The 25,294-nt window shown below is 36.7% G+C and overlaps 1 protein-coding gene across 5 annotated transcripts in view; it reads right to left on the bottom strand.

The window, feature by feature from the left end:
* Window positions 1–25,089, bottom strand: part of MUSK (muscle associated receptor tyrosine kinase) — an 88,926-nt gene extending 63,837 nt beyond the window's left edge. For all 5 annotated transcript variants that reach the window (XM_060100966.1, XM_060100969.1, XM_060100968.1 and 2 more), the window contains exons 1-5: window positions 25,011–25,089; window positions 13,385–13,511; window positions 6,089–6,240; window positions 1,863–1,990; window positions 370–511 (exon numbers count right to left, since the gene is read on the bottom strand). In XM_060100966.1, the coding sequence (XP_059956949.1) occupies window positions 370–511; window positions 1,863–1,990; window positions 6,089–6,240; window positions 13,385–13,511; window positions 25,011–25,089 (628 nt within the window). The remainder of the gene's footprint in view (window positions 1–369; window positions 512–1,862; window positions 1,991–6,088; window positions 6,241–13,384; window positions 13,512–25,010) is intronic.
* Between the last annotated feature and the right edge of the window lie 205 nt (window positions 25,090–25,294).

Here is a 25,294-nt window from a genome sequence, read left to right as displayed (position 1 = left end):
ACATTTTTAAGACACGTCTTTTATGCTGAAAAAAGATAAAATGAATATCTTCAAATTTATAAACAAGGGAGAATTGTCCAAGCCAAGAAGACGTTCTAAAATGGTATCCTATTGTTTTAGTATTATAGTGACTTTAGTCGGTTTTGATTAATTGATGGGCCATAGATGGAATATGACCTGTTATACAAAGGAACTTCTTTTTTTCTCTTTTCAATTTTTTGAGTGTTGACCTAACGGTCTAATATCTGCAATAAATGAGGGAAATGAACTACATACTGCCTCTCTGTTTTGCAAGCTGAAATACAGCCTTCACAGTAGAGCGTGAGGCCCTCCACTAGCACTGTTATGGGAAGGAACGCAGCTCCTTACCCTCAACTTCCAGCTTCGCCAACTTGGAATATGCCGTCCCGAGGCTGTTTTTTGCCACACATCGATAATGTCCTGCATCTTCCTTTTGCACATTATGAATCCTTAAACTCCCGGATTCAAGAACCGCAGTGCGGGAGTTTTCCTGCCAGGGATAGGGACATGAATTAAAAATGGCCATAGGTCTGTCAAGGACACATTTGCTATATTTCATCTAGTCATCACTATCATTCTTATCAAAAATATTATTTTAACATTTATTTGGCATTTATTATGGGTAACATACAATAATAAATGAGATAGTATAAGATTACCAAAATTAATTTTAATAACAATGCCATAAGATATAGTTATTTTTATTTTCTTTCATTATATGAGGACCCCAAGGCTTATTGGATGTCCTACATCAACAAACCTTATTTTAGGAGTTTATTTGATATCTAAAAAAGTCACATCCAGGTCTGTTTGATTAAAAGCATTGCTTTTAACAGCCATGCTTACTGCCTATATGGTATCCTTAGGGGAATATATGTCCTTTGAAAAGTTGGAAAATTCTGCAGATAATATAAAAATTGGTCTTTATAGTTAAAATGTTACATCTATCTTCTCTCTGGGGACTCTAAATTCAGTAGTATATATAGAGCCACCCCCTGCTTTTATTGTAGAAAATATTTATAACAAAAGGAAAGCCAGAGAATTATATAGATTACCATAAAAAATGAAAATTATTTGTTTTATTTTAAATAAAACAAAGCTAATTGATATTATGTTTTATTTCAATTAATTGACATATATCAACACCTATGTATTCCCCATGGAATACTCTGAGTACAGTAATATGAAAAACATAATGTCTTTGACCTCACTGAGTTCACAGTTAGTAGGTTATACAAGGATGGAAAGAGACGATGGTGATGCAGTATAGTAACTTATCAATAAATGTAGGTATAAGATACAGAGCAGTACAAAATAAGCATGTGAATAATGCATTTCAAGTTTGACTACTGTATGTGATTGAGGTTGTTGTCAAGGTGGTTTGTTCACCAGTCTTGAGTCTTGATGCTCTAACTTCACTCCAGAACGTTCTCATTCCTTTTCTTCCAAACCTTATTTCTCTCTCTCCTCCCAGAAACTATTTGTCAGGTCTAAAGCTTGGAGCTTAGTTCCATTTTTTAAATCTCTTGAGTCTCAAAGATTCAATGTTGAAAAATAAATGATTCAAATGCGAACCAACAAAAAAGACTGTAGCTTTGCTCTGCTTTGCCTCCTTTATCATCCTTAACACTACTGGTTCCTATCTCTTTTCTCCCTTACTCAGCCCCAACTGGAATGCCTTACAATTTGCATTTATGGGGACAGAAATATTAAAGTTTGGTTAAATGTTGTACATGGAAAAAAGTTTATACTAAGTTTATAAGTGTGCGACTGAGTTTGCAAAGGATTGTTGTATTTGAAAATGTGTTGTATATACATGTTTTAACATAACAATCACTTACCCTGAGAGCACTGTCCCCCTTGATCCACGACACTGATGGTTTGGGATTGCCCATTGTAGTACATGGTAGAACTGCCTTTAATCCTTCTATTATTTTTATGTTTATGGGAGGACGAGTTATTTTAGGTTCTAAAGGGAAATGAAGGTTAAAAATTAAAAAGCAATATGGCTTTATTAAACTTAGAGTTTCTAAGTTTATGTTTAATTATAAATATACATTAAAAATATTCTTAGGCTTATTATAATACAGAATTCGCCAAATGCTAAGACATATTTTTAGTGGCTATCAAACAGAAATCATTTTTGAAAATTTAGGTTATCTCTGTTTTATCTTATTTGAAAACTCAGTTCATAAAACATATTAGGAGTTTATAATTATCATAGTATTCTGCACTTTAAAAATAGTTAATAAAAAGTTGATTAAAATAAACTGATAACAATTCAACATTATGTAATTCATAGCAACAGACATGAAAACATATGAAAATAAAGTTTTGATATAAGTTGTATTTGGATAATTCTGAGTTATGACCTACTTTCCCTTTGGTTTCCATCTTAATTTGACTATTAAGTTTGATGATTAAAAATTAGATACATTTATCCTCTAGAAAATAAAGCAAATGTTACTATACTTGTAATCAGAGAAATTCTGTAATACAATTCAGAGTAACTCTACTCTGCAAAGCCAACTTGTGTATACTGTTCTGTGAAACACTCCTAAATTAATTTTTTCAGAAGAAATAGTTTGTCAGTTAATTTTTATTCTCCAATATTGAGCTTTCAGAGGAAGACATTATTAAATCTATTGCATAGAAGTATTGACAAGTTCAGGATGCCAGTTATTTTACTATTTGAAACATTCATAAAATAATGAAAACTACATTTATTTCCTAAGGAATCTTATGTTACAGATACAAAACAGAAAGACTGTCTTTGCAGGAGACACTACTGAGAAATAGATGCATTTTATTTCTTTCAGGTCATGTGCAATAATCAATTTGTTACTTTGACATAGAAGAGCAGGAAATAAGGATTTTTGCCCTTCTACTTCAATTGTGTGTGTGTGTGTGTGTGTGTGTGTGTGTGTGTTGGAGGGACATGGTTTGGTGGTGGTTATAAGTGATATTTGCAAAGACTGCATAGTCTATTGATTTTTAATCTAGCCATTTTTGCCACTTAGCGGTGGTGTGATCCTTCAGTGTGGCAAAGATACAAGACAGGCTTTAAACATATTATAGGAAAATATCAACGTTGTCACTTTGTCTGCGATCTAAAGCATACAATGCTCATTCTCATCAATGACAGTGAATACCTACGTTTAGATAATGACTAGGTACCTCAATTGTGAGTTGAGTTGTCATACAGCTATTGGCAAAAGCTTAGCTTAGGATTTGATACACCTGTGATATAATCAAAGAGAGTATTATTCATTCCTTCCATTGGGCTCCCTGAACTGATCCCTATGGCAAACCTGAGTCAGAGATAATGTCTTAGGCAGAAAACCTTTGCTTAAAGCAAATAACTCCTGTCTTCTCCATGAAATAGATGTCTTTGTCATCTGTTGGTGAGAGGTCAGGAGAACCTTTGCGGGCAATTGAATATAAAGAAAATTAGGAATGAACTGAGTGTTGACGTGGAGTCATGGATTCCGTACCCTAAGGGAGCATGATTCAGGTGGAGCCATGAGCACTGACTAATCAGAACTGGTCATCTTGTTGAAGTGGGATGCTGGAAGTGTCCTGCTATGCCAAGACTGAACCCTTAGTTGTTGGACCATAAGGAATCTGGGGGAGGGAACTCCTGAAGGAGGTCTGAGGGTCGTTGGAGTAGCGATGGGGGTGGGGACCTTGAGGGTCTCAGGAAACAGCTCTTTAGCAAGCAGTGTGGAAGCATTCCAAAATTTTAACAGTTGGGATGGCCACACCAGTGTATACCCACCTGAATGGGTGAGCTTTCCTAAGGAGGGAGTGGAGAAAAGAAGAGGAGAGAAGAAAAAAAGAGGATTTAGGATAGAACCCAAATCAAGAACATTTAGTGCCAGAAAAATATGTGCAGTATTCAAAGGAAAAGTAGTACCACAAAGTAGTGAAGTACTTAAATGTACTCTGTCTTTGGAATCACACCTTCATTCTTCAGCAAAAGAGAACATCCCAACTTCCTTACTTGGTGTTCTTACTGCCCCACATGCTGAAAGAAAGCCTGCTTGTGGGTACATCCCAACCTATTTACCCTCAGAACCCCCAGGTCAGCTTTCCCACGATGTCCCACTAGCCCCACTACATACCTATTATAGTTAATCTCAGACAGCATTTATAGGTGTGATCAAACATAAAAGATTAACAGACATGTGAGAACAACCATGAACATGAAGAAAGAGAATCAAAATAAAATCAAAACTTAGCCTGAAGAAAACAGAAATAAAGCAGGTGAAATAAGAAAATGCTTTTAAAAAATGCATTAATAGTATCCTTAGATGAGTGAATGTTGCATCATACACATACAGTTGGCTATGAAGAAAAGGAGCAGTCAGGGAAAAAATAATACCTAGAAATTAAAAATACGGGTTTTTAAGATCAAACTACAGAATATAAGGTCAGAGTAGCAGAATGGTCATACTGAAGACCAAATTCATGATACAGAAGGAAAAGCCAAACAAATCTCCTAGAAAGTAGAATATCAAGATAGATACGTAGGAAATATGAGGAGAAAAATTTGGAGTGCAAAATAAAGACTTTCAGCCACACAAACATTCAGAAAAGACATCTCACATGCTCACACTGAAAAGAAGCAGCAAACAACTTCCTCCAGCAAAACAATAACGATAAAACCAAAAGATAAAAGATGTAAGAAATAGTGATAAAATCAACAACAAAAACTCATAATAAACGTTCCGGGTGGAAGTGGATTCCACCGTGCTTTGTATGGTGCCAATATGCATGTTTCTGTGATTTTTCCCATCAGTACTGTGATGTCAGAGAGGAGAAAATAAAGGTTACTTCATTACAAGTTTGAGAGTTTGCAAGCAGCAGGTGCTATAGCACAGGGGGTCATGAGATTTGAGGATGCTGGTAAGGGCTGCGTGTGCCACACTAGGTAGGAGAGAGAACTAAGTGAAGAGAGAACTGAATGAAGTGCCCATTGGGGGTCAATGGAACAGAGACCCCCCTCAATGGAGTTAAGGGCAGGAGAACATGACCATGATGGTGACGGTATGGAATAGGAGGAAGGGTGTGAGAGAGCTAGACTCTGTTCTTAGCTGAGAAAGAGACAGATGAAGTTTGTGCCTTCTGTTTGGAGGCAACTCATGAGTGTGGGAAACAATTTTCCTCATCGGACAGAGCTGGAAATAGAAATGTCCATGTTCAGGATGTGACCTACTGGGGTTTAAGGTTTGAGATACAGTCCATTTCCTGGGGGTGACAAGGTCATAGATTGGGTAGACTGATAAAGAGTTAAGGCAAACATCACTGGACTTGTGAAGGTCAAGGAGCTATAGGATGAAGTGGACAGTGGCTCTGAATCATGGCTGTTGAAATCGCTTAGGATAATGGCAGGAGTAGGAATGGATAGAAATTTAATAAATCTGGAATCAAAATCTTTGAGAAATATGGGAGAGGACCTAGAAGTGGGTAGCTGACGTGATGAATAGAGTTAGAGAGAATGTCAAAATGGCAAAAGCCCTCATGAGAGGAAAGGTTTTGCACAGGAATACAAAATATAATGGCTTAAAAGCCACAATGAAACATCAGTACATGCTAGCCTTGTTGACATGAAGTGGGGAAGAAATAGCCTCCCTTTAAGCAGAAAAGTCACTCAAGTTTGAAAAGTCGCTCAAGAAAATCAAGTTTGAAACAAGGCAAAAGGGTAGAAGAAGTGTCTGCAAAGAGGTTTTAGATTAAAAGGGTGTTTGGTTGTAATGAAACTGTTTTGAAGGTATGGGGTAAAGATTCTAAAGGGAAGTTCCTGGTGATAGATGTCAGGGTGGCGCAAATAAAGAGACATATAAAGGCATGAAAATGGGAGACGGTAGAGAACAATGAGGCTTGCCTGTAGGAGGGTGGTTGATGGCAGGAATAAGAGGTGTGGGACTGTCTCAAGGTTGTGATTTGAACTTGAACTTGTCTGGCTGCCTGAACATACAGGTATGCGGGAGGCTCTATTTACTGCCTGCTTCAAAATGTACCAAGTCAGCTTTGAAATCAATGGGTGATTCTCTTTCCTACTCACTCATCTTCACTTGCAGAGCTCCACAGCTCTCGGCAGCTCCTCCCACGCCATTGTTGGCGATGCAGCAGTAAATGCCGTCATCGCTGTCTTCCACGCTCAGGATGGTGAAGAGCTGACCGTTTTCCCGGATGCTGTACCGGGTGTCAAAGAGTCTGTGGGTCGCAGAGGATTATGGCAGGTTAGGGCCCCATCTGTGATTTTTTGGCTATGATTAAATGATCAAACAGATGACTTAACCAATGGAGGAAGTAGACTAAAGGTATGAGGAAATTCGATTGAGTTCTGAGTAACAGAATAAACTTATTTGGGAATTGAAAGCTAACATTATATTCTAATCTTTCCTAGTCTCCAATAATCAAAGCAGTGCTGAGTCCTTCAAAAATAACTTCAAAAGGTGATGTCTATTGATGAGACCAAACATAAAATTTATTTAGGAAAGTGTATATCATTACCCGAGATCTGAGTTCTGCCCCATATTTACTGGGAAGTAGCAGCTAGATAATGAAAACACACACACACACATAAGTGCGACTAGCAGAAAGGGATAAACAGATACACACTACTGTATATAAAACAGATAAACAGCAAGGACCTGCTGTATAGCACAGGGAAATATATTCAATATCTTGTAATAACCTATAAGGGAAAAGAATCTGAAAAAGAGCGTGTGTATGTGTGTGTGTGTATGTGTGTGTGTGTATGTATATATGAACCGAATCTCTTTGCTGTACACCTGAAACTAATACATTGTAAATCAACTATACCTCAATTTTAAAAAATGGAAAAAAAAGAGAAAGAGTTAAATATTTATAGAAGTAACTACCACTTAACTATTTGTTCATTCATGAATCAAATGTTTGTTGAGTGCCTCACAAGTGCCAGGCACAGTCCTAGTTCCTTGGGATACATAAGGAAGAAAAGAGGTTCAAACTGTAAAAATACAGGTTTTACATATATTATCTCACTAAATGACATGCAACGTGAATGTTGAGAAGGGAATTAGGACCAAAAAAAAGAAATTTGAGAGGAAGCGTCAACCTAAAAGTGAGTTTTATGACCAAATATCCTTTACGCTAAATCTGTATATGAGGCACCCCACCCCCAGCAAAGATCCATGTCTGAGTCCCCAGAACCTGTGAATATGTTACCTTACATGGCAAAAGGGATTTTGCAGATGTCAAGGATCTTAAAATAGAGTATCCTGGATTATCCAGAGGGACCCAATGTAATCATTAGGGTCCTTAAAAGATGGAAGAGGGAAGCAGGAGGATCAGAGGATGAGCTGTGATGGTGGAGGCAGAGTATGGAGTGACACAGCTGCTGGCTCTGAAAATGCAGGAAGGGGCCAAGGAGCGCAGGCAGCTCCGAGAAGCTAGGGAAGGCAAGAAATCAGACTTTCCTCTGGAGCCTCCAGAAAGCATACAGCCCCGTCAACACCTGGATTTTCGCTCAAAGAGCCCTATTTCAGACTTCTGAACTCCGAAACTGGGAGATAATAAATTTGTGTTGTTTCAAGCCACGAAGTGTGCGGTAATTTGTTACAGTAGAAATGGGGAAAACTAACATGACATGAAAACAAAAACTGTAAAGGGAATGGATTTTTGATTTTTCTAATTCAATGGGTGGCTCCCATCACACACTGATCTTAAAGAGGAAAAAAGGGATGTAGTAATTTTTGGTCTAACGTGACTAAGGATAATATAATCACTGGGTAGTTCATTAAATCACATTAAATAACTGAGGATAGCCATGATATTCACTCTCATGTAATTTTTGCTTTGTTTTTTGCTATATATAAGTTTTCATGGAAAATATGAATATTGGAATATCTTACAGATGTGCTTGTGGACCAAGAATCCAGCCACTCTATGAAATATAAACTTCCAAGATTTATAATCTGTTGTATCACTGCTGCTTAATTCAAGTATATAAATTGCTTTTAGATTGTGAGGGACACAAGTATTTATAATTTTCAAAATGTAAATTGTTCTTCTCTTCTTTTTTATTGAAGTGTACTTGATTTACAATATTATATTAGTTTCAGGTGTACATAGCATAGTGATTCAGTATTTTTACAGATTATACTCCATTAAAAGTTATTACAAGATAATGGCTATGATTCCCTGTGCTATACAACATATCCTTGTTGCTCATCTATTTTCTACATAGTAGTATGTATCTCTTAATCCCATATGCCTAATTTGCCCCTCCCCCATCCCTCTCCCCTTTGGTAACCACTAGTTTGTTTTCTATGTGAATCTGTTTCTGTTTTGCATATACATTCATTTGTATTAATTTTTAGATTTCATATGTAGGTGGTATCATACAGTATTTGTTGTTCCCCATCTGACTTATTTCACTAAGCATAATATTCTCTAAGTCCATACATGCTGCTGCAAATGGCCGAATTTCATTCTTTTTTATGACTAAGATTCCATTCTAAATATATACCACATCTTCTTTACCCATTCATCTGTTATGGACACATGGGTTGCTTCCATATCTTGGCTATTGTAAATAGTACTGCTATGAATTTGGGGTGCATATATCTTTTCAAATTAGTATTGTCATTTTTTCTGGATATATAGCCCAGAGTGGAATTGCTGGATCATATAATACTTTATTTTTAGCTTTTTGAGGAGCCTCCATACTGTTTTACATAGAGGCCACACCACTTACATTCCCACCAGTAGTGTACAAGGGTTTCATTTTCTGCACATCCTCTCCAACATTTGTTATTTGTAGACTTATGATAGCTGACTGGTGTGGGGTGATATCTTATTGTTGTTTTTCTCTAATAATTAGTGATGTTGAGCATCTTTTTATGTGCCTGTTGGCCATCTGTATGTCTTCTTTGGAAGGATGTCTATTCAGGCCTTTTGCCCATTTTTTGATTGGGTTGTTTGGGTTTTTTTTTGATACTGAGTTGTATGAGCTGTTTATATATTTTGGATATTAACCCCTTACTGGTCATATAATTCGCAAATATTTTCTCCCATTCTGTAGGTTGTCTTTTTGTTTCATTGGTGTTTTCCCTTGCTGTGCAAAAGCTTTCAAGTTTAATTAGGTCCTATTTGTTTATGTTTGCTTTTATTTCTTTTGCCTTAGGAGACAGATTCAAAAACATATTGCTATGATTTATGTCAAAGAGAAATTTTTCAGAACTGTTTTAGATTTATAGAAAAATTGGAAAGGTAGTATAGAGAATTTACATATACCCCCTACATCCAGTTTCCCACATCTTAGGTAAGTATGGTACATTTGTTACAGGTAATGAGTCACCATCGATACATTATTAACTAAAGTCATAGTTTATTCAGATTTGTTTTGTTTTTACCTAATGTCTTTTTCTGTTGAATAATCTCTTCCAGGATACTACATTTAATTTATTTGTCTCATTTCCTTAGGCTCCTCCTAGCTTTGACATTTTCTATGACTTTCCTTGCTTTTGATGACTTGACAGTTTTGAAGAGTACTGGTCAAATATTTTGAAGGATGCTCCTCTACTGGAATTTGTCATATGCTTTTATCATGATTAAATTGGGTTTATAGCTTTTGGGAGGAAGACCACAGGTAGAGTGCCATTTCATCACATCATAATAAGGGTACTACTATCAATATAATTTCTCACTATTGATATTGACCTTTATCACCTGGCTGAGGTAGTGCTTGTCAAGTATCTCCTGTGTAAAGTTATTCATTATTCCTTAAGAAGCACTCAATTGTATTTTCAAAACATAATTTCTTCCTATTTCACATATCCTTTGACTAACAACTATCTGAACCTGTTGCTCCATTTACTTCTTATTTATTTGTAACATATTTTTTGCCATACAATAAAGGGAAGATTTAAATTTATTAAAAGTAATTTTATTCATAGTATTATAAGCCAAGTTAGAATATTTATGGTTTCCTGAACCAGACTTATAATGTTGATTTTCTTTGCATGATTTGAGAAAAACTCATTGGTTGTCTAATTCTTCATCTACTTACAATATTGGGAGATAAACACATGAGAGGATTATAGGGCAATATTTTTCAAAGCTATTTGACAATGTAGGCAACAAACTTCCTTTTTGGACAAATTAAAAGACGTTGATGGGGAGAGTAGTCTTTGAATATCGACTTTTTTTTTTTTTTTTTTTTTTGCGGTACGCAGGCCTCTCACTGATGCGGCCCCTCCTGTTGCGGAGCACAGGCTCTGGATGCGCAGGCTCAGTGGCCATGGCTCACGGGCCCAGCCACTCCACGGCATGTGGGATCTTCCTGGACCAGGGCACGAACCCGCGTCCCCTGCATTGGCAGGCGGACTCTCAACCACTGCGCCACCAGGGAAGCCCTGAATATTGACTTTTGAATACTGAATGCTATCTAACAACTATTATAATTTCAAAGTAGAGAAGAATATAAATAATATCTCAGTATATAAGCAACAATAATATATTACATCATGTTGTAATGTAATATAAAACTATTTATAACTTCTACTGTAATAGTGTCACAGGTACTTTATTACCACTGTTATTCATGATGTATATTAAATGAGGTTTTCCTGTATTGTTTAGGAATAGTCAATTTTACTATAGAAGACAAAGACATAAGATGGATAAAACTCATAAACAGTATTAAGCATATAAATTGTAAAGCTAATAAGTTATGAGATATTGGTAAAATGACTTGTAAGTAGAGATAAAAAGTAAGCTACTGACTTATGAAATATAGGCAGAATTGATAAATTGTGTTGAATATAGGTAGTAAATAAAATTGCAACCTACTAAAGATGGATGGAATAAATTAAAAATATGGAACAAAGAAGAGCATTATTTATGGTAGGAAGAGATGGAAAGACAAGTTCATAATTCTGCCACCTCTAGACTGACAACTTTGTCACCTTGAAAACAACCACCCACTGGTGATATGCAGTATATCACCTTCACCTTTTCCTTCTCTGGTGTTTCCTGCCTAGAGAAGTTCCTTTAGCATGTGTTGTAAAGCTGGTTTGCTGGTGCTGAATTCTGTTAGCTTTTGCTTGTCTGTAAAGGTTTTAATTTCTCCGTCGAATCTGAATGAGATGCTTGCTGGGTAGAGTAATCTTGGTTGTAGGTTTTTCCCTTTCATCACTTTAAATATGTCCTGCCACTCCCTTCTGGCTTGCAGAGTTTCTGCTGAAAGGTCAGCTGTTAACGTTATGCATATTCCCTTTATGTTATTTGTTGCTTTTCCCTTGCTGCTTTTAATATTTTTTCTTTGTATTTAATTTTTGATAGTTTGATTAATATGTCTTGGTGTGTTTCTCCTTGGATTTATCTTGTATGGGACTCTCTGTGCTTCCTGGACTTGATTGACTATTTCCTTTCCCATGTTAGGGAAGTTTTCAACTATAATCTCTTAAAATATTTTTCTCAGACCCTTTCTTTTTCTCTTCTTCTTCTGGGACCCTATCATTTGAGTGTTGGTGCATTTAATGTTGTCCCAGAGGTCTCTGAGACTGTCCTCAGTTCTTTTTATTCTTTTTTTCTTTATTTTGCTCTGCAGTAGTTATTTCCACTATTTTATCTTCTGGGTCACTTATCCGTTCTTCTGACTCAGTTATTCTGCTATTGATTCCTTCTAGAGAATTTTTAATTTCATTTATTGTGTTGTTCATCACTGTTTGTTTGCTCTTTAGTTCTTCTAGGTCCTTGTTAAACGTTTCTTGTATTTTCTCCATTCTATTTCCAAGATTTGGGGTCATCTTTACTATCACTACTCTGAATTCTTTTTCAGGTAGACAGCCTGTTTCCCCTTCATTTGTTTGGTCTGGTGGGTTTTTACCTTGCTCCTTCATCTGCTGCATATTTCTCTGTCTTCTCATTTTGCTTAACTTACTGTGTTTGGGGTTTCCTTTTCACAGGCTGCAGGTTCATAGCTCCCGTTGATTTTGGTGTCTGCCCCCAGTTGGTAAGGTTGGTTCAGTGGCTTGTGTAGGCTTCCTGGTGGAGGGGACTTGTGCCTGTGTTCTGGTGGATGGGGCTCGATCTTGTCTTTCTGGTGGGCAGGGCTGCGTCTGTTGGTGTGTTTTGGGGTGTTGTTAACTTAGCGTGATTTTAGGCAGCCTCCCTGATAATGGGTGTGCTTTTGTTCCTGTCTTGCTAGTTGTTTGGCATGGGGTATCCAGACTGGAGCTTGCTGGCCGTTTGGTGGAGCTGGGTCTTAGCATTGAGACAGAGATCTCTGGGAGACTTCTCGCCAATTGATATTACATGGGGCCTGGGGGTCTCTGGTGGTCCAATGTCCTGAGCTCGGCACAACAGGCCAGAGCACCAAGACCCTGTCAGCCACATGGCTTAGGGAAGCCTTCAGCCAAACAGAAACATCGTGAACAGAGTGCACACCTATAGAAACCCTCTGGTAGTTTCCATTCCTTTCTCTATCTATGTATTTTAAATTGATTTAATTAACTGTATTTCAAGCATCTTAATTTGGTCTGTGAGCCTTCCTATTCCAGGACTTCTGGGATAGCTTGCCTGGTAGAATACTTGAAGGCTTCTGCAGCCCAGGGTAGTTTCCCACATTACAACATATATAATAGAAGGAAATGATAAATTTCAATTGGAGCTTAGTGAAAACAAAGATGTAATTTTTCCCCATCCAAGTTCATGGATGTGGAGTAAAAGTTCTAGTTTGTGGAGCATTTAAATGCTCTAGTCCTAATGCAAGCTATGTGGCCTGCTAGAAAGCCAGTGGTTATATTTGTTACAGATTTTTAGAGTATTTTTGATCAGATAGCTATTGTAATGGGGAAAGGATAGCCTAACCTTTATGTGCCAAGTAGAAATTTTATCTGTTTGAGAGGGTACCTCACTATATACATCAAGAGTCCTTTCTGACTTTCAAAAGAAAAAGTCATGGTCACCTAAAGGTCAGATTCCTAGACCACATGCATCACTTGATTGGGATATTAGAAGTACAGGAAATGAGGCTGGTCCCTATTAATTCCCCAGAGTGTCCTGGAACATGTACCCCCAGAATTAGGATATCATGGTGTTTCCTAATTACTGTGAAACTTCTTCTAGGTCCTAACCTGGGATCCTGAAATAACCCTAACTTCCCCATATCAGTTAAATCACTTTATGTTGGGCAATTCTCTTAACCTCACTGAAGTTCAGATCTTACATTTATAAAATGAGGAAATTTGCATTTTATGTATTCTAGAAGGTGAACTTTAGTACTGCCAGAGCTGTGATTACATTTATGACAAAGATAAATCACATGGCAGCCTTGGGCATTCTTGCTGGAAAAAGGCAGAATACTTACTTAATGAGAATTTTATTTCTGGTCCAGGAAATTTCAGGCTGAGGATAGGATTCCACTGCACACATGAAAGTAGCCACTTCTTCAACTAAGGCATCCACTGTTTCAAGAGGCGTGGTGATGACAGGGGCTGAAAGGAGAGGAGAAATCAAACGAGAGCATTCTACAGTACTGTTTGCTAACTCTTCTGTAAGTAGTCAGAGGCCACCACATACCTGAATGAGAATGACATTTCCCCATGGTAGAAATTTGCCAAAAGGAAGGAAAAATTTTGTGCAGAGGATTTTGTTGCTACTTCTAAAGTAGGCATTTGAGAATCAAAAGAGAAGACTCTCAGGAGAGTCGGACTTAGATTTATTATATATGGGTAGAGGCAGATTCAGGTTTTGTGAAGTCCAAAGTTATATAATTTAGGTGTCCTTTTTAAGAAAAAATATATAAAATTATTAATACAAAATGTTGCCTCCCTAACACCAATCAACTTGAAGGGAAGTGTCACTGAAGGGAAGTCAAAGTGAAAAGAGAAAGCAATCTTAACAATTCCTGTTTAAAAACAATTTTCCCCAAATTTTGTTAAAACATATGTTTATATGAACACATTGCTAGAAACCACCGGAGGTCTTAGAAGGGGGCTCCTGTAAATGAGAGGCTTTGAAGGTGAAGATTCATCAGATTTATAAAGAATTCACATCTGCATTATGAGTAGATTAGAAAAAGACTCAATAATAAAAAGACAACCCAAACAACAAATGAGCAAAGGATCTGAACTGACCTGTCTCCAAAGAATGTATACAGATGGACAACAAGCTTGGGAAAAGATGCTCAACATCATTAACTAAGGAAATGCAAATCAAAACCTCAGTGAGATACTAGTTTACACACACTAGAATGGTTATAATAAAAAAGAAATATAACAACAAATACTGGCAAGGATGTGGAAAAATTAGAACTTTTGTGCATTGTTGGTGGGAATGTAGAATGGCACAGCCACTGTGGAAAACAGGATGGTGGTTCCTCAAATGAGCATAGAATTAATATATGATCCAGCAATTCCACTTCTGGATATATGCCCAAAAGAACTGAAAGCAGAGACTCAGATAGATATTTGTACACCCATGTTCAAAGCAACATTACTCATAGTAGCCAAAAGGTGGAGCAACCCAAGTGTCTGCCAACAGATTAATGGATAAACAAAATGTGGTATATCCATTCAACGAAATATTATTTGACAATAAGAAGAAACAAAGTATTGATACATGCTACAACATGGATGAAACTTGGAAACAATAAACTAAGTGAAAGAAGCCAGTCACAAGAACGACATACTGTGCAATTTCATTTATATAAAATATCCAGAATAGTCATTATCTGTAGAGACAGAAAATACATGAGTGATTGTCTAGGAATTGGGAAGAGGATGGAGGGATTAGGGAGTAATCTATGGCTAAGGAATGCAGGATTTCAAATAGGTGTAATAAGAACATTCTAAAATCGATTATGATGATGAATGCACAACTCTGTGAACTGTATACTTTAACCAAAGAGACTGGTATGTGAATTATATCTCAATAAAGCTGGGGGTTTTGTTTGTTTGTTTTTTTTTGTTTTTGTTTTTTTTCTTTTTGCGGTATGTGGGCCTCTCACTGCTGTGGCCTCTCCCGTTGCGGAGCACAGGCTCCGGATGCGCAGGCCCAGCGGCCATGGCTCACGGGCCCAGCCGCTCCGCAGCATATGGGATCCTCCCAGACCGGGGCACGAACCCGCATCCCCTGCATCGGCAGGCGGACTCTTAACCACTTGCGCCACCAGGGAGGCCCTGTTTGTTTGTTTTTGCTTGGTGTGTGTTTGTGTGTATGTGTGTTACAAAAAGAAAGACAAAAGGAAGAGAGGCCATAAACATGGTCCCTCTCTCCTCCCACCTCCATTAAATGAGGGTCACCTGGCTTAGAAGAATTGGGGAGGAAAGAGAAGTTAAGAAGGATGAGAATGTGTTGGTAAAGGGATGCACCCCACTTCAATTTACAAATCTGTGAATCCCACCAAAACAAAGGGGTGAGGTCCTGGTCACCTCAAGGGTTTGATGGTGTGAGAAAGTGCCATCACCTGTATTTGGGTGAGTCTGAAAATCTACCCCATTGCATAATCTGATTTAAAATAATTATCATCATCACTGCTTTGTTATTATTATTTATCAAAGGTTTATTTATGATTTTTCATGGAGCAGTCACTGGGTTGACTAGAAGCAAAAAGATGTGTAAAGCACATCTCTGCCTGGTAAGAGTCCACAATCTAGATGATAAGGTAGGATAGATACATAAAATGATCACCTATAATAATCAGTTATGCCTGCTATCCTGGCATAATTGTTAATAGTACCCCCATACTCCAAAAATACCTGAGTTTGGACAGCAAATTATATGGTCATTTTAGTTAAAATGCAAGGTGCCTAGGAAAGCCAAGTAAGTAGTGTGAGCAATATTTTAGATGCAGGGTAGGGGGTGACAGCCCCATAAAACAAGAAGAAAAAACTGGCACATTGGCCATTAAAAAATGCATCCTGGGCTTCCCTGGTGGCGCAGTGGTTGAGAGTCCTCCTGCCGATGCAGGGGACACGGGTTCGTGCCCCGGTCTGGGAAGATTCCACATGCCACGGAGCGGCTAGGCCCATGAGCCATGGCCGCTGAGCCTGCACATCCGGAGCCTGTGCTCCACAATGGGAGAGGCCACAACAGTGAGAGGCCCGCGTACCGCAAAAATAAAAAATAAAAAGAAAATGCATCCAGTATCTAAATGAAACTTATTTTTTCAGTAAACTCAGAGGCAAACTCATTGGCTGAGAGTGAGGGAAATGGTGGTTGGGAGTGTCCACTTAGCCTGTATCTCTTTCGTAAGTGTTATTCTTTTCTTAAGGTCCAGTTTAAGCATCATCTCCTCCCAATCTCCCTAACTTCCTAGATAGAACCAAATGCCCTTTTCTTTAACCTTGGGTCATCCTATATATGTCACTCATAGCACTTGCCACACAGATGTTATTAGAATGATTTGTTTATGTCTTTGTCCCACACTCAGTTATAAAAACCTTAAGCTTTAGGTCAGGGACCATGTCTCAGACCTCTCTCTATCTGGAGGGCTAGCACACTGACTAATGAACCAAACTCTATTACTGAGGCCTTTATAAAAGGCATAAAATTTTTAAAAGGTTGAGAGAGAGTAGGTGAAAGAAGAGGGCAGAATTTTTAGGTGAAATGACGTCTTTTATATTTTATATCTAGGCAGCAAGGCCCCCAACTTTTCCCAACTTTGCACTAAAATGACCATTAATATATACAGAATGCTGTACAAAGAAATAAAGAAATTAAAAGTATTAAAGAATAGTTAAGAGACATAAAGACAGACAGGCACTAATAAACTTCTAACAGAAGTTCCAAAAAAAATAAAATAGAAGAAATGGCATAGAAGTAATGTGTAAAGGGATAAATCACTGATCATTTTTCAAAAGTGAAAAAACCCCAGAAATATTCATGTTGAAAGTTTCCACTAAGCATCAAGCCAGATAAAGAAAAATAAATTCATCCTTAGATACACTGGATTAAAACTGTAGAAAATTTAAGATAAAGAAAATCTTAAATCTTACTAGAAATAAAAGATCAATCACCTTAAGAAGAATGCCAATTAGGCTAACCTGATATTATTTGGCAACAATTGATACCAAAAGGCAATGGACCAGTATTTTTAAAAGGCTGAGAAAAAAATAACTGTTAGCCTGGAATTCTATAGCCAGCTTAGATAATCATTTTTTTAAAAAAATGAAGACAAAGTAAGTAAACAGACAAATACTGAGAGTATTTACCACTGAGACCTTCTCTGAAACAGTTACTAAAAGTATATAAACTCCATAAGAAATAACTTGTACCCAAAAGAAAGGGGCCAGTGATGAGAAACTGTAGTTAGCATAGATGGTGGTAAAATATAATTGCAATTTTAGACACTATGAAATATATATTTTTTAAACTCAATAATTTTTGTGTTTAAAAAAAGAGTGGAACTAGAATTCTAGGCAAACAGTTATAAGATGAAAGTTTAGGGAAGAAGTTCAGCAGATTGTTAAAACATTCTAAGTTCTTTACTGTAAGCAGGAAGATGACAGAAACACTGAATAACTCTAAACATGGGGAGAAAATATATGGTTAGAGACATATTGTTAAAATTTCATTAATGCTTACTACTAAAATAATAGATTAAAACCCAAAACTTCCAGACTAGCAGAAGAAAAAAGAGACTAGAACTGTATCAATTAAAAAAAAAAGATGAAGAGGCAGAAAAGGAGGATAACTAAGCCAAGGAAAGGTATAGTTAACAGAAGACACAAATTAATGTGGAAGAAACATGGCCAAATATATCAGAAATCACAATAAACACCCATGGTATAAACTGATCTATGGAAAGACAGACACTATCATACAGGACTAAAAAACACAAAAGACATGCCTAAATAAATTAAAACAGAAACATTGGATATAAAGAGAATGGAAAATATATACGAAGTAAACACTACTCAAAACAAAGTGATAAAGCAATAAAGTAGTACTAATATAAGAAAAAATGGAATATAAGGTGATAAGTAAGCCTTTAAAGAATGAAGAGAAATACTACTTAATGATAAAAGGAACAATCCATCAGGAAGATACAACAATCATGAAGCTTAATTATTTAAAAATATAGACTCAAACAAAGCCCAAACCAAAATTAATATTACCAGAAGATATTACAATGAAGTAATAGGCTACTAAATTTTAAAGAAAATTACACACACACACGAGAGTGGAAAAATGAATGAGTAGCAAAATGTTATAATCATTTACCTCCTAGTTGTGAGCATTATGTGTAATTTTGTATTTTTGTTTTGCCATACTTTACAGCAAAGTATTACAGGAAAATACTATATAATATTTTAAAATATATAAAATTAATATATATTATCTTTGTAATAAAAAATTATAGGACATAAATCAGAAGGCCACAGAAATGTTAATTTTCCAATGCAGTGGAAGCAAATTTGTAACTGATAACAAAGTTTGAGAAAATCAGTCTCTTAAGAAAGAAAGCAGATTTTTCTAAACAACTAATGAATGAAATAAGCAATCAATTGCATAATCACATAGATATTGAGAGATTAAAAAACAAAAAATATTATAGTAAGGTCATGGGATGCAGGTAATGATGGGCCCAAAGGTTAACTGATAGTATTGAAAGCTTTCATTGTTTAAAAAGAAAGCCTGTTGAGGAACTAGACGGTAAGAGGTTCTAGCACAGGACTTGAATTCAAATCCCTGCTCCATCACTTACTTCCCACTCAACTTTAACTAGTTGCCTTGGCATCTTCAGCTGTAGACGGAGACAATAAAACCACCGCATAGGCTTGTCATGAGGATTAAGTAAGTGAATATACATAATGCATTTAACATTGTCCTTGGTCCATATGGAACACTCTGTGTTATTTGATTCTATAATTTAGAGACAGAAACCTGAACTATTCAGTTGTTCTCCTGGTTTCTGTATTACCTGCAAATTACCAATAATACTTCTAGGAGTCTATCCCAAGGAAATAATCCCCAAATGGAAAGGCATATAGATGAATTTCACTGCACAAAAATAGATTAATTGTACTAAATTGTACTAATTGTATGAAAGTGGAAGAAGAGTTAGGCACACAGATTTGTCTTCTAGCTGTGGTCTACTGGAGCTGGCTTGTACTGGCTTGCAAGAGTCAAGTGTTAATTTTTCAGAAATTTAACAAGATAATGGAATAGAGCCATTATTAAAAACTAAATTATATAAATTTGATTAGATAAATTGTGTTAAAAACAAAGTAATAATACTCAACATTTATCACTTTCTAATTATTTTTCTATATTTTACTATTATCTATGTTCTTGTGGTTATTTACATCTAATGTCTATAGAAATTATAGGTGTGCTACTATACATCTCCTCCCAATTCAGTGTTTGTTGGTACCTGGAAATTGGCTGTGACTGGAGCATTTATACTACAGCAGTCAACAAATGTAACATATCAGGGTCTTGTTTTCCTCAGAGAGGCATATGTTCAACATATATTAGCAACTGTTATCTAAACAGGATACTATTTACACAGTCACTACAAATGGTATTTTGAAGATATTGATGATATAAAATATGCTCACGCTTTAGTGGCAGGGAGCAGAATTGCATAAACAATCTTATTATGATATCTTTTTTTTAGGATATGTAGAAAAAAATGGATGAAAATATATCAATATGTTAACAGTCCTGGAAGTGTGGGTGTTTTTCTCTTTTAAACTTTTGTATATTTTGTGTTTTCAGTATCATTCTTAATGGCTGTGAATTATTTTTACCCCAAACTCCAAACTTTATTCATTAGTTTCTTCTCATTCAACATGAGATGCAGAAGTGACAGAGTTAACAGACATAATATTATCTTTCCAACGAGGCAACACAAACTCTGTTGAGATCAGTTAAGATCAAAGAAGTAAATCTTAGAATGCCTTGATAAACTTAGACATGGAGAAACACATGAGCTCTTACTAAGAACAGCTTCCCTTAATGTTCAGTGGCATGACAGTTTTATGTGAGATTTGATTCTGTTTTTAATCATTTTAGCATCTAAAACTGATTAAACACCTGCTATCAGCCATGCATTATACTTTTCATTCATGATCTCATTTATGTATCACAACAAACGTGAAGGCAGATACTTTTATAATTCCCATTGGCAGATGAGGAATGAAGGCGACGAATTGTTCAACAACTTGTCTAAACAAAACAAAAGCAGGAAGTGATAGAACTGAACTTCAAAGTTAAGTTTGATTTAAAGTACCTATCTTTTAACTCTAAGCTATACCATGTCTTCAGTGTGGTACTAGTTACAGAAAGGGGAAAAACATGATTGACATTATCAATATCAATACCTATAGGCAGAGTATAGTCTAAGTCCACTTTGCCCATATCCCAAAATTATCCAAACAAATCTGCTTTCAGATTTTTACTGGCACAATCACATAGTTGTATTTAATGACATTTGTTGACTCAGCAGACCCTCTCCTGTTTGCTTTCATTTTACTATCCAGCTTTCATCTCAGCCAGGGCCTGTTTAAACTAGGACACTATTTCTTCCCTCAATCCAAGGACCACATGAACAACAAATACATGAAAATAAACACAATGCTTTTCTGTACCCAAAGAGTAACTTAACTTGAATACTAGCTGCTGAGAAGGATATGATATTACCCTTTTATGGGCTCTAGCACATGGCCATTGACATACCAACTTCTGATTGACCAGCTGCTGACTGACATAACTAAATGACTGAATAAACAAAGAAGTCAGGTGTATTTGCTCCTTTCTGTTCTAGTAAAATTAGGGCTCAGACTTGGAACATATTCATGCTTTTCTAACATCATGAATACAGTATTGTTTTTTCAGTACGACAAAACACTTTGGTGTCGGAAATTTTTCAAATCCCCCAAAGAAAGAGGATGTTCAGTATTGCTCATCATTTGGCATATCTTAGAAACTGACACATTTATTCTGCTGGTGATGTAATCAAACATGTTTTTTTTTTTGTTTGTTTGTTTGTTTGTTTGTTTGCAGGACGTGGGCCTCTCCCTGCTGTGGCCTCTCCCGTTGCGGAGCACAGGCTCCGGACGCACAGGCTCAGTGGCCATGGCTCACGGGCCCAGCCACTCCGCGGCATGTGGGATCCTCCCGGACCGGGGCACGAACCTGCGTGCCCTGCATCAGCAGGCGGACTCTCAACCACTGCGCCACCAGGGAAGCCCCGTAAGTTATTTTTTATTATGATGTCTTTGGAACTTGTAAGGTTCATTGATCATCTCAAAAATTATAGTAATCTCACTTATTAATACCGTATCATTAATTCTTTATCACAGAACACACTGTTGGTCCTTGCCTTCAGGAATGACACTGGGGACAGGCAGGTAGGAATTCTGGGTCAGCCTGTTAGAATTTCTGAAATGACCTCTCCTGGGGGGCATTCCTTTGGGATTAAGGGATGATTTCATAGGGACTCATCTAAAATGTGCTTGTTCCCCAGAAGTTGTCACACCACCAATCACTGACAATCCTCAGCATAGTACATAACATTGTAAGTTGAGCACTGGTAGGTCCTTCATTTTAGGAGAAAACCGAGGCTTACAGTGACTACATGCTTTCCCTAAAGACACACAGAAAGGCACTGGGGACTAGAAAAGGAACTCGATCGTAATATTCTCTTCCAGGCCTGCAATATCCTTGTTTCACTTTCTTCATTATTTGACCTAGACGACATGGTATGTTGCCAGATAATCTCAGCTCCCTTACTCTCTAGTCCTTTAGCTTCACTGACCCTGGAAAGTACCAATCTTGAACTAATCCAACCAGCTGTCTTCACTGCCATATGTTCATAAAGTATTGTTGGATAAAGTGAAACAACAGTGCAGATCAGGACCATGATGGGTGTGCAGTCTCCAGTCCCAGCGGGTCCTCAGCATGGACATATGGTCCTTCACATTATCGGATCCACTTCTCTCATCTTCCTGAATGGGACCATTTCCTTCAGGTCCTCTAGTCATCCCTTACTTGTCACTTTCCCCCAATAATCTCACGTCCTATTTCACTGAGAAGTTGCCTACTTCACCTTTCAAAATATGGTAGAAATCTTGCCATTTCTGCTCTTTTTCTGTTCTTTAAGGTCAATAATATTTAAAGCAACTGTGTTTCCGCAAACGTGGAATGAGTTACTCTTTCAATATACGTTAGTATAAAACATTCATCCAGGACTTGGTGTCCTGGATTTCAATGACAGCTGTGCCTGATCTGACTTAGTCATATGTCGAATTTGTGAATTCTATCCCTGTAGACATATGATTTAGAAGAAGAAGTTACTAAAATATACCTCAAGTTAAATCACTTGAGATTCAACAACTTCTAGGTATGGTAGTTATGGGGTAATTTTAAAACTGGAATTGGGACAGGAGTCCTTTGTGCATAGCATGTTAACAAATTCAGGGCTGCTTACATGAACTACTATACTCCTACAGAAAATCCTACTATACACTTAATACTCCCTGATAAAGCGTTAAATATTATCGAAGAATGTGGTTAAGGCGAACGTTCAATGAAATGTTGACTATTTTCATACATGACAGTTTATAAAATTTTCCTCCTTATGGTTTGATACTGAGCTCATGATTGAAAGTATTACTAGTTGAAATGATTCAGAAAGATAGTGACTTTTCCCTTTGTCTTTGAATATTAGGAATATCGATTAAATTAAAACTATAACAATACACTATTGTGTATTGTTGTGTACACTATTGTGTAATACACTATTAATTCTACAAAGTTGGTTATTAATTTTATTGAGGAAATCCTATGCCGATGGTTAGAAAAGAACCCATGGAATACTCTTGCAGTATTTTAATTGTGTCAGTTTATTTTGTGATATATTATGCTGCAGACGCCTTGATTCATTCATGATAAAGGACTTAGGAAAAAGGTATACCATCTAAAAAGCCTCTTCCCATTATTGCCTTCTGCCAAGAATAGAGAAAACAGCTAGAGATATTTTGTGTAGAACAATTTCATTACTTTCAATAGTATTAAAGTAATCACATATTAATGTGGTTTTTTGTACTGATATATTCCATGTACTTCAACATTTAAAATTTTAAGGATTGTGTTTTCATGATAATGCTTATTCTCAGAACTGGTAAGTGTAGTTAATGAATGTTTGCTCTTCCAGGCCTGGTGTTTTGGCTAAGGCTGATGTTAAACCCATATTAATTTAGATTTTTCAATAATACTCAAATACTCTCTTTGAGTAGGCTAGGCAAAAATATTTTTTTGATTTTACAGTCTAATTAAAGCAGTAAATAAATTATGAACAAATAAACAAGGTTGGGGTAACAATCTGGCTATTTTATTTAGAAGTCAGGGTTTTGGCTTTGTTACATTTATGCCACCATTTTTGAAGTTTTCAAAATAAACAGTGTGCTTCACCTGTAAAGTTTGGAAGCTACAAATCTCTTTCGAGAATATAAATTAGGAGGTTGGGTTTGGTTTTTCTTCCTGCACGAGATTCTAATTTGAACCAGAAAATCAATTGTCCTGCTCCTTGTAAGACTGGATTTCAGTAAATTTTAGCATTTAACCATGTCATTTTTATGTCACTTCATGGTTTAGAATAGCACAAATAAATTTATAACAATCCATAAGTCCAAACATCCAGGTGCTGCCTTTCCGGACATCCGTTGTATGATCAGGAAGTATTAAAATAATCTGAAGCCAATGTTAAGTCTTTCTGGCTATTATTAGATATTTGGAAAGATCTAGATTCTCTTTTATCTGGAGCTATGTTAAAGTATTAGTTGACAATTAGACATTTAAATACATTTGAAGATACTGTTCTACTCGCGTAAAATAGAAAAAGAAAGCAACAAAACAACATAAGTCTATGAAATCCGACTGTTTGTGAAAAAAGCTGTATCTTGTTAGCATGTGAATTTTGACCTTGTGGTTCCAGAAATTCTAATGAACCACAAAATCTAATCTATGTTTCCCATCTACATACAATATATTTTATTACCTTCACTTATCTATACAATACAAACCTGTTCAGTTCTTTGGTAAAGTAATATGAAGGGAAAATAATTCATTTGGGTGTGTCATAAATCACAGAACCTTTTTTACTCTACTGTAATACATTTAATTTGAAAACTCTGTAATATCATTCAATCTGCTTTCTCGTGTCTTTGTAAAAAGATTTCAATGAAGCCCCCAGTCACTTCACAAGTCACCTATTTTCCTATCTTTCTTCCTGATTTGAAATACCCTAGTCTCAGTTTCATAATACGCTGGCCAGAAACTGTGGACATTCTTGCTACTGCAACAGGTGTTTGTCAGTTTCTTAAGTTGCTTTCCTTTCCCCTGAGGTGGTGTTATTTCCGGTACATTCCAAAGGCTCTGAAAAAACCTTTCACAGTCTCTTGCCAAACCAAATCATGGCTCCAGCCTCTAAGTTATTGAGAACCCATTGTTCTTCAGGCTTTTATCTTATAGGCACTTGTGTGTGTCTTTCTCTAATTCCAATGTGGGAGGAACTAAAATATTGATTAAGAGTTTTGCAAAGCTGAAACTGAAAATGGAAATGATTTTTGTTCAGAAGCAAACACTCTGGATGTCTGGGAGTGCGGTTGATTATATTCCCGGCAAACCTGATGTGAAAAGGTTTTCATCATCCATTTAGACCACCCTGAAGTTTGACATACACATAAACAAACTGACCTCGATAACTTGCAGTCTACCTGCTAATGTTTCCCCTATAAGTGAGGGCTCCACATGCACTGAATGGCTGAATTTTTTTATTGCAGAACTTAAGCAGAGGAGGGATAGCAGTAGAATAGAGACCATCAATCAATTGCTTATTTATACAGTTTTCTCCCTCTCCCACCCCTACTTCGCCAAGTAAAACCCAAGTATGCCATAATATGAATCAGTCATGATCGGAACACACACATGCACCTCAGAACTATGATAATAAGGCAAGAGTAGACAAGATTGTTCAAACCAACCTTTTGGAAGTTTCTCAGTCCCGCTGAAGGCAACCAAAGTAAGAATATGTACCAGTGGAATGTTGACAAGCTCTCTCATGATTAATCCAGGCTCAGGCAGCAGAAGGTTCTTTCTGGACAACACAAGGAAAATGCCCCCCCCCCACCACAGTTTACATTTTAAAGCATAGTTTGTTCCAAAAGGGTTGTCTGCTAATGACTGTTTGTGTCAGCAGCTCCACTGACTCTAAGTATAATCAGGAATTCTCAGACTTGGCTGTAATGATGGACACGGCCAGCTGGTG

Source organism: Mesoplodon densirostris, chromosome 6 (assembly GCF_025265405.1).
Source record: "Mesoplodon densirostris isolate mMesDen1 chromosome 6, mMesDen1 primary haplotype, whole genome shotgun sequence".
Lineage (NCBI taxonomy): Eukaryota > Metazoa > Chordata > Mammalia > Artiodactyla > Ziphiidae > Mesoplodon > Mesoplodon densirostris.
This window is presented reverse-complemented; position numbering and strand designations above follow the sequence as displayed.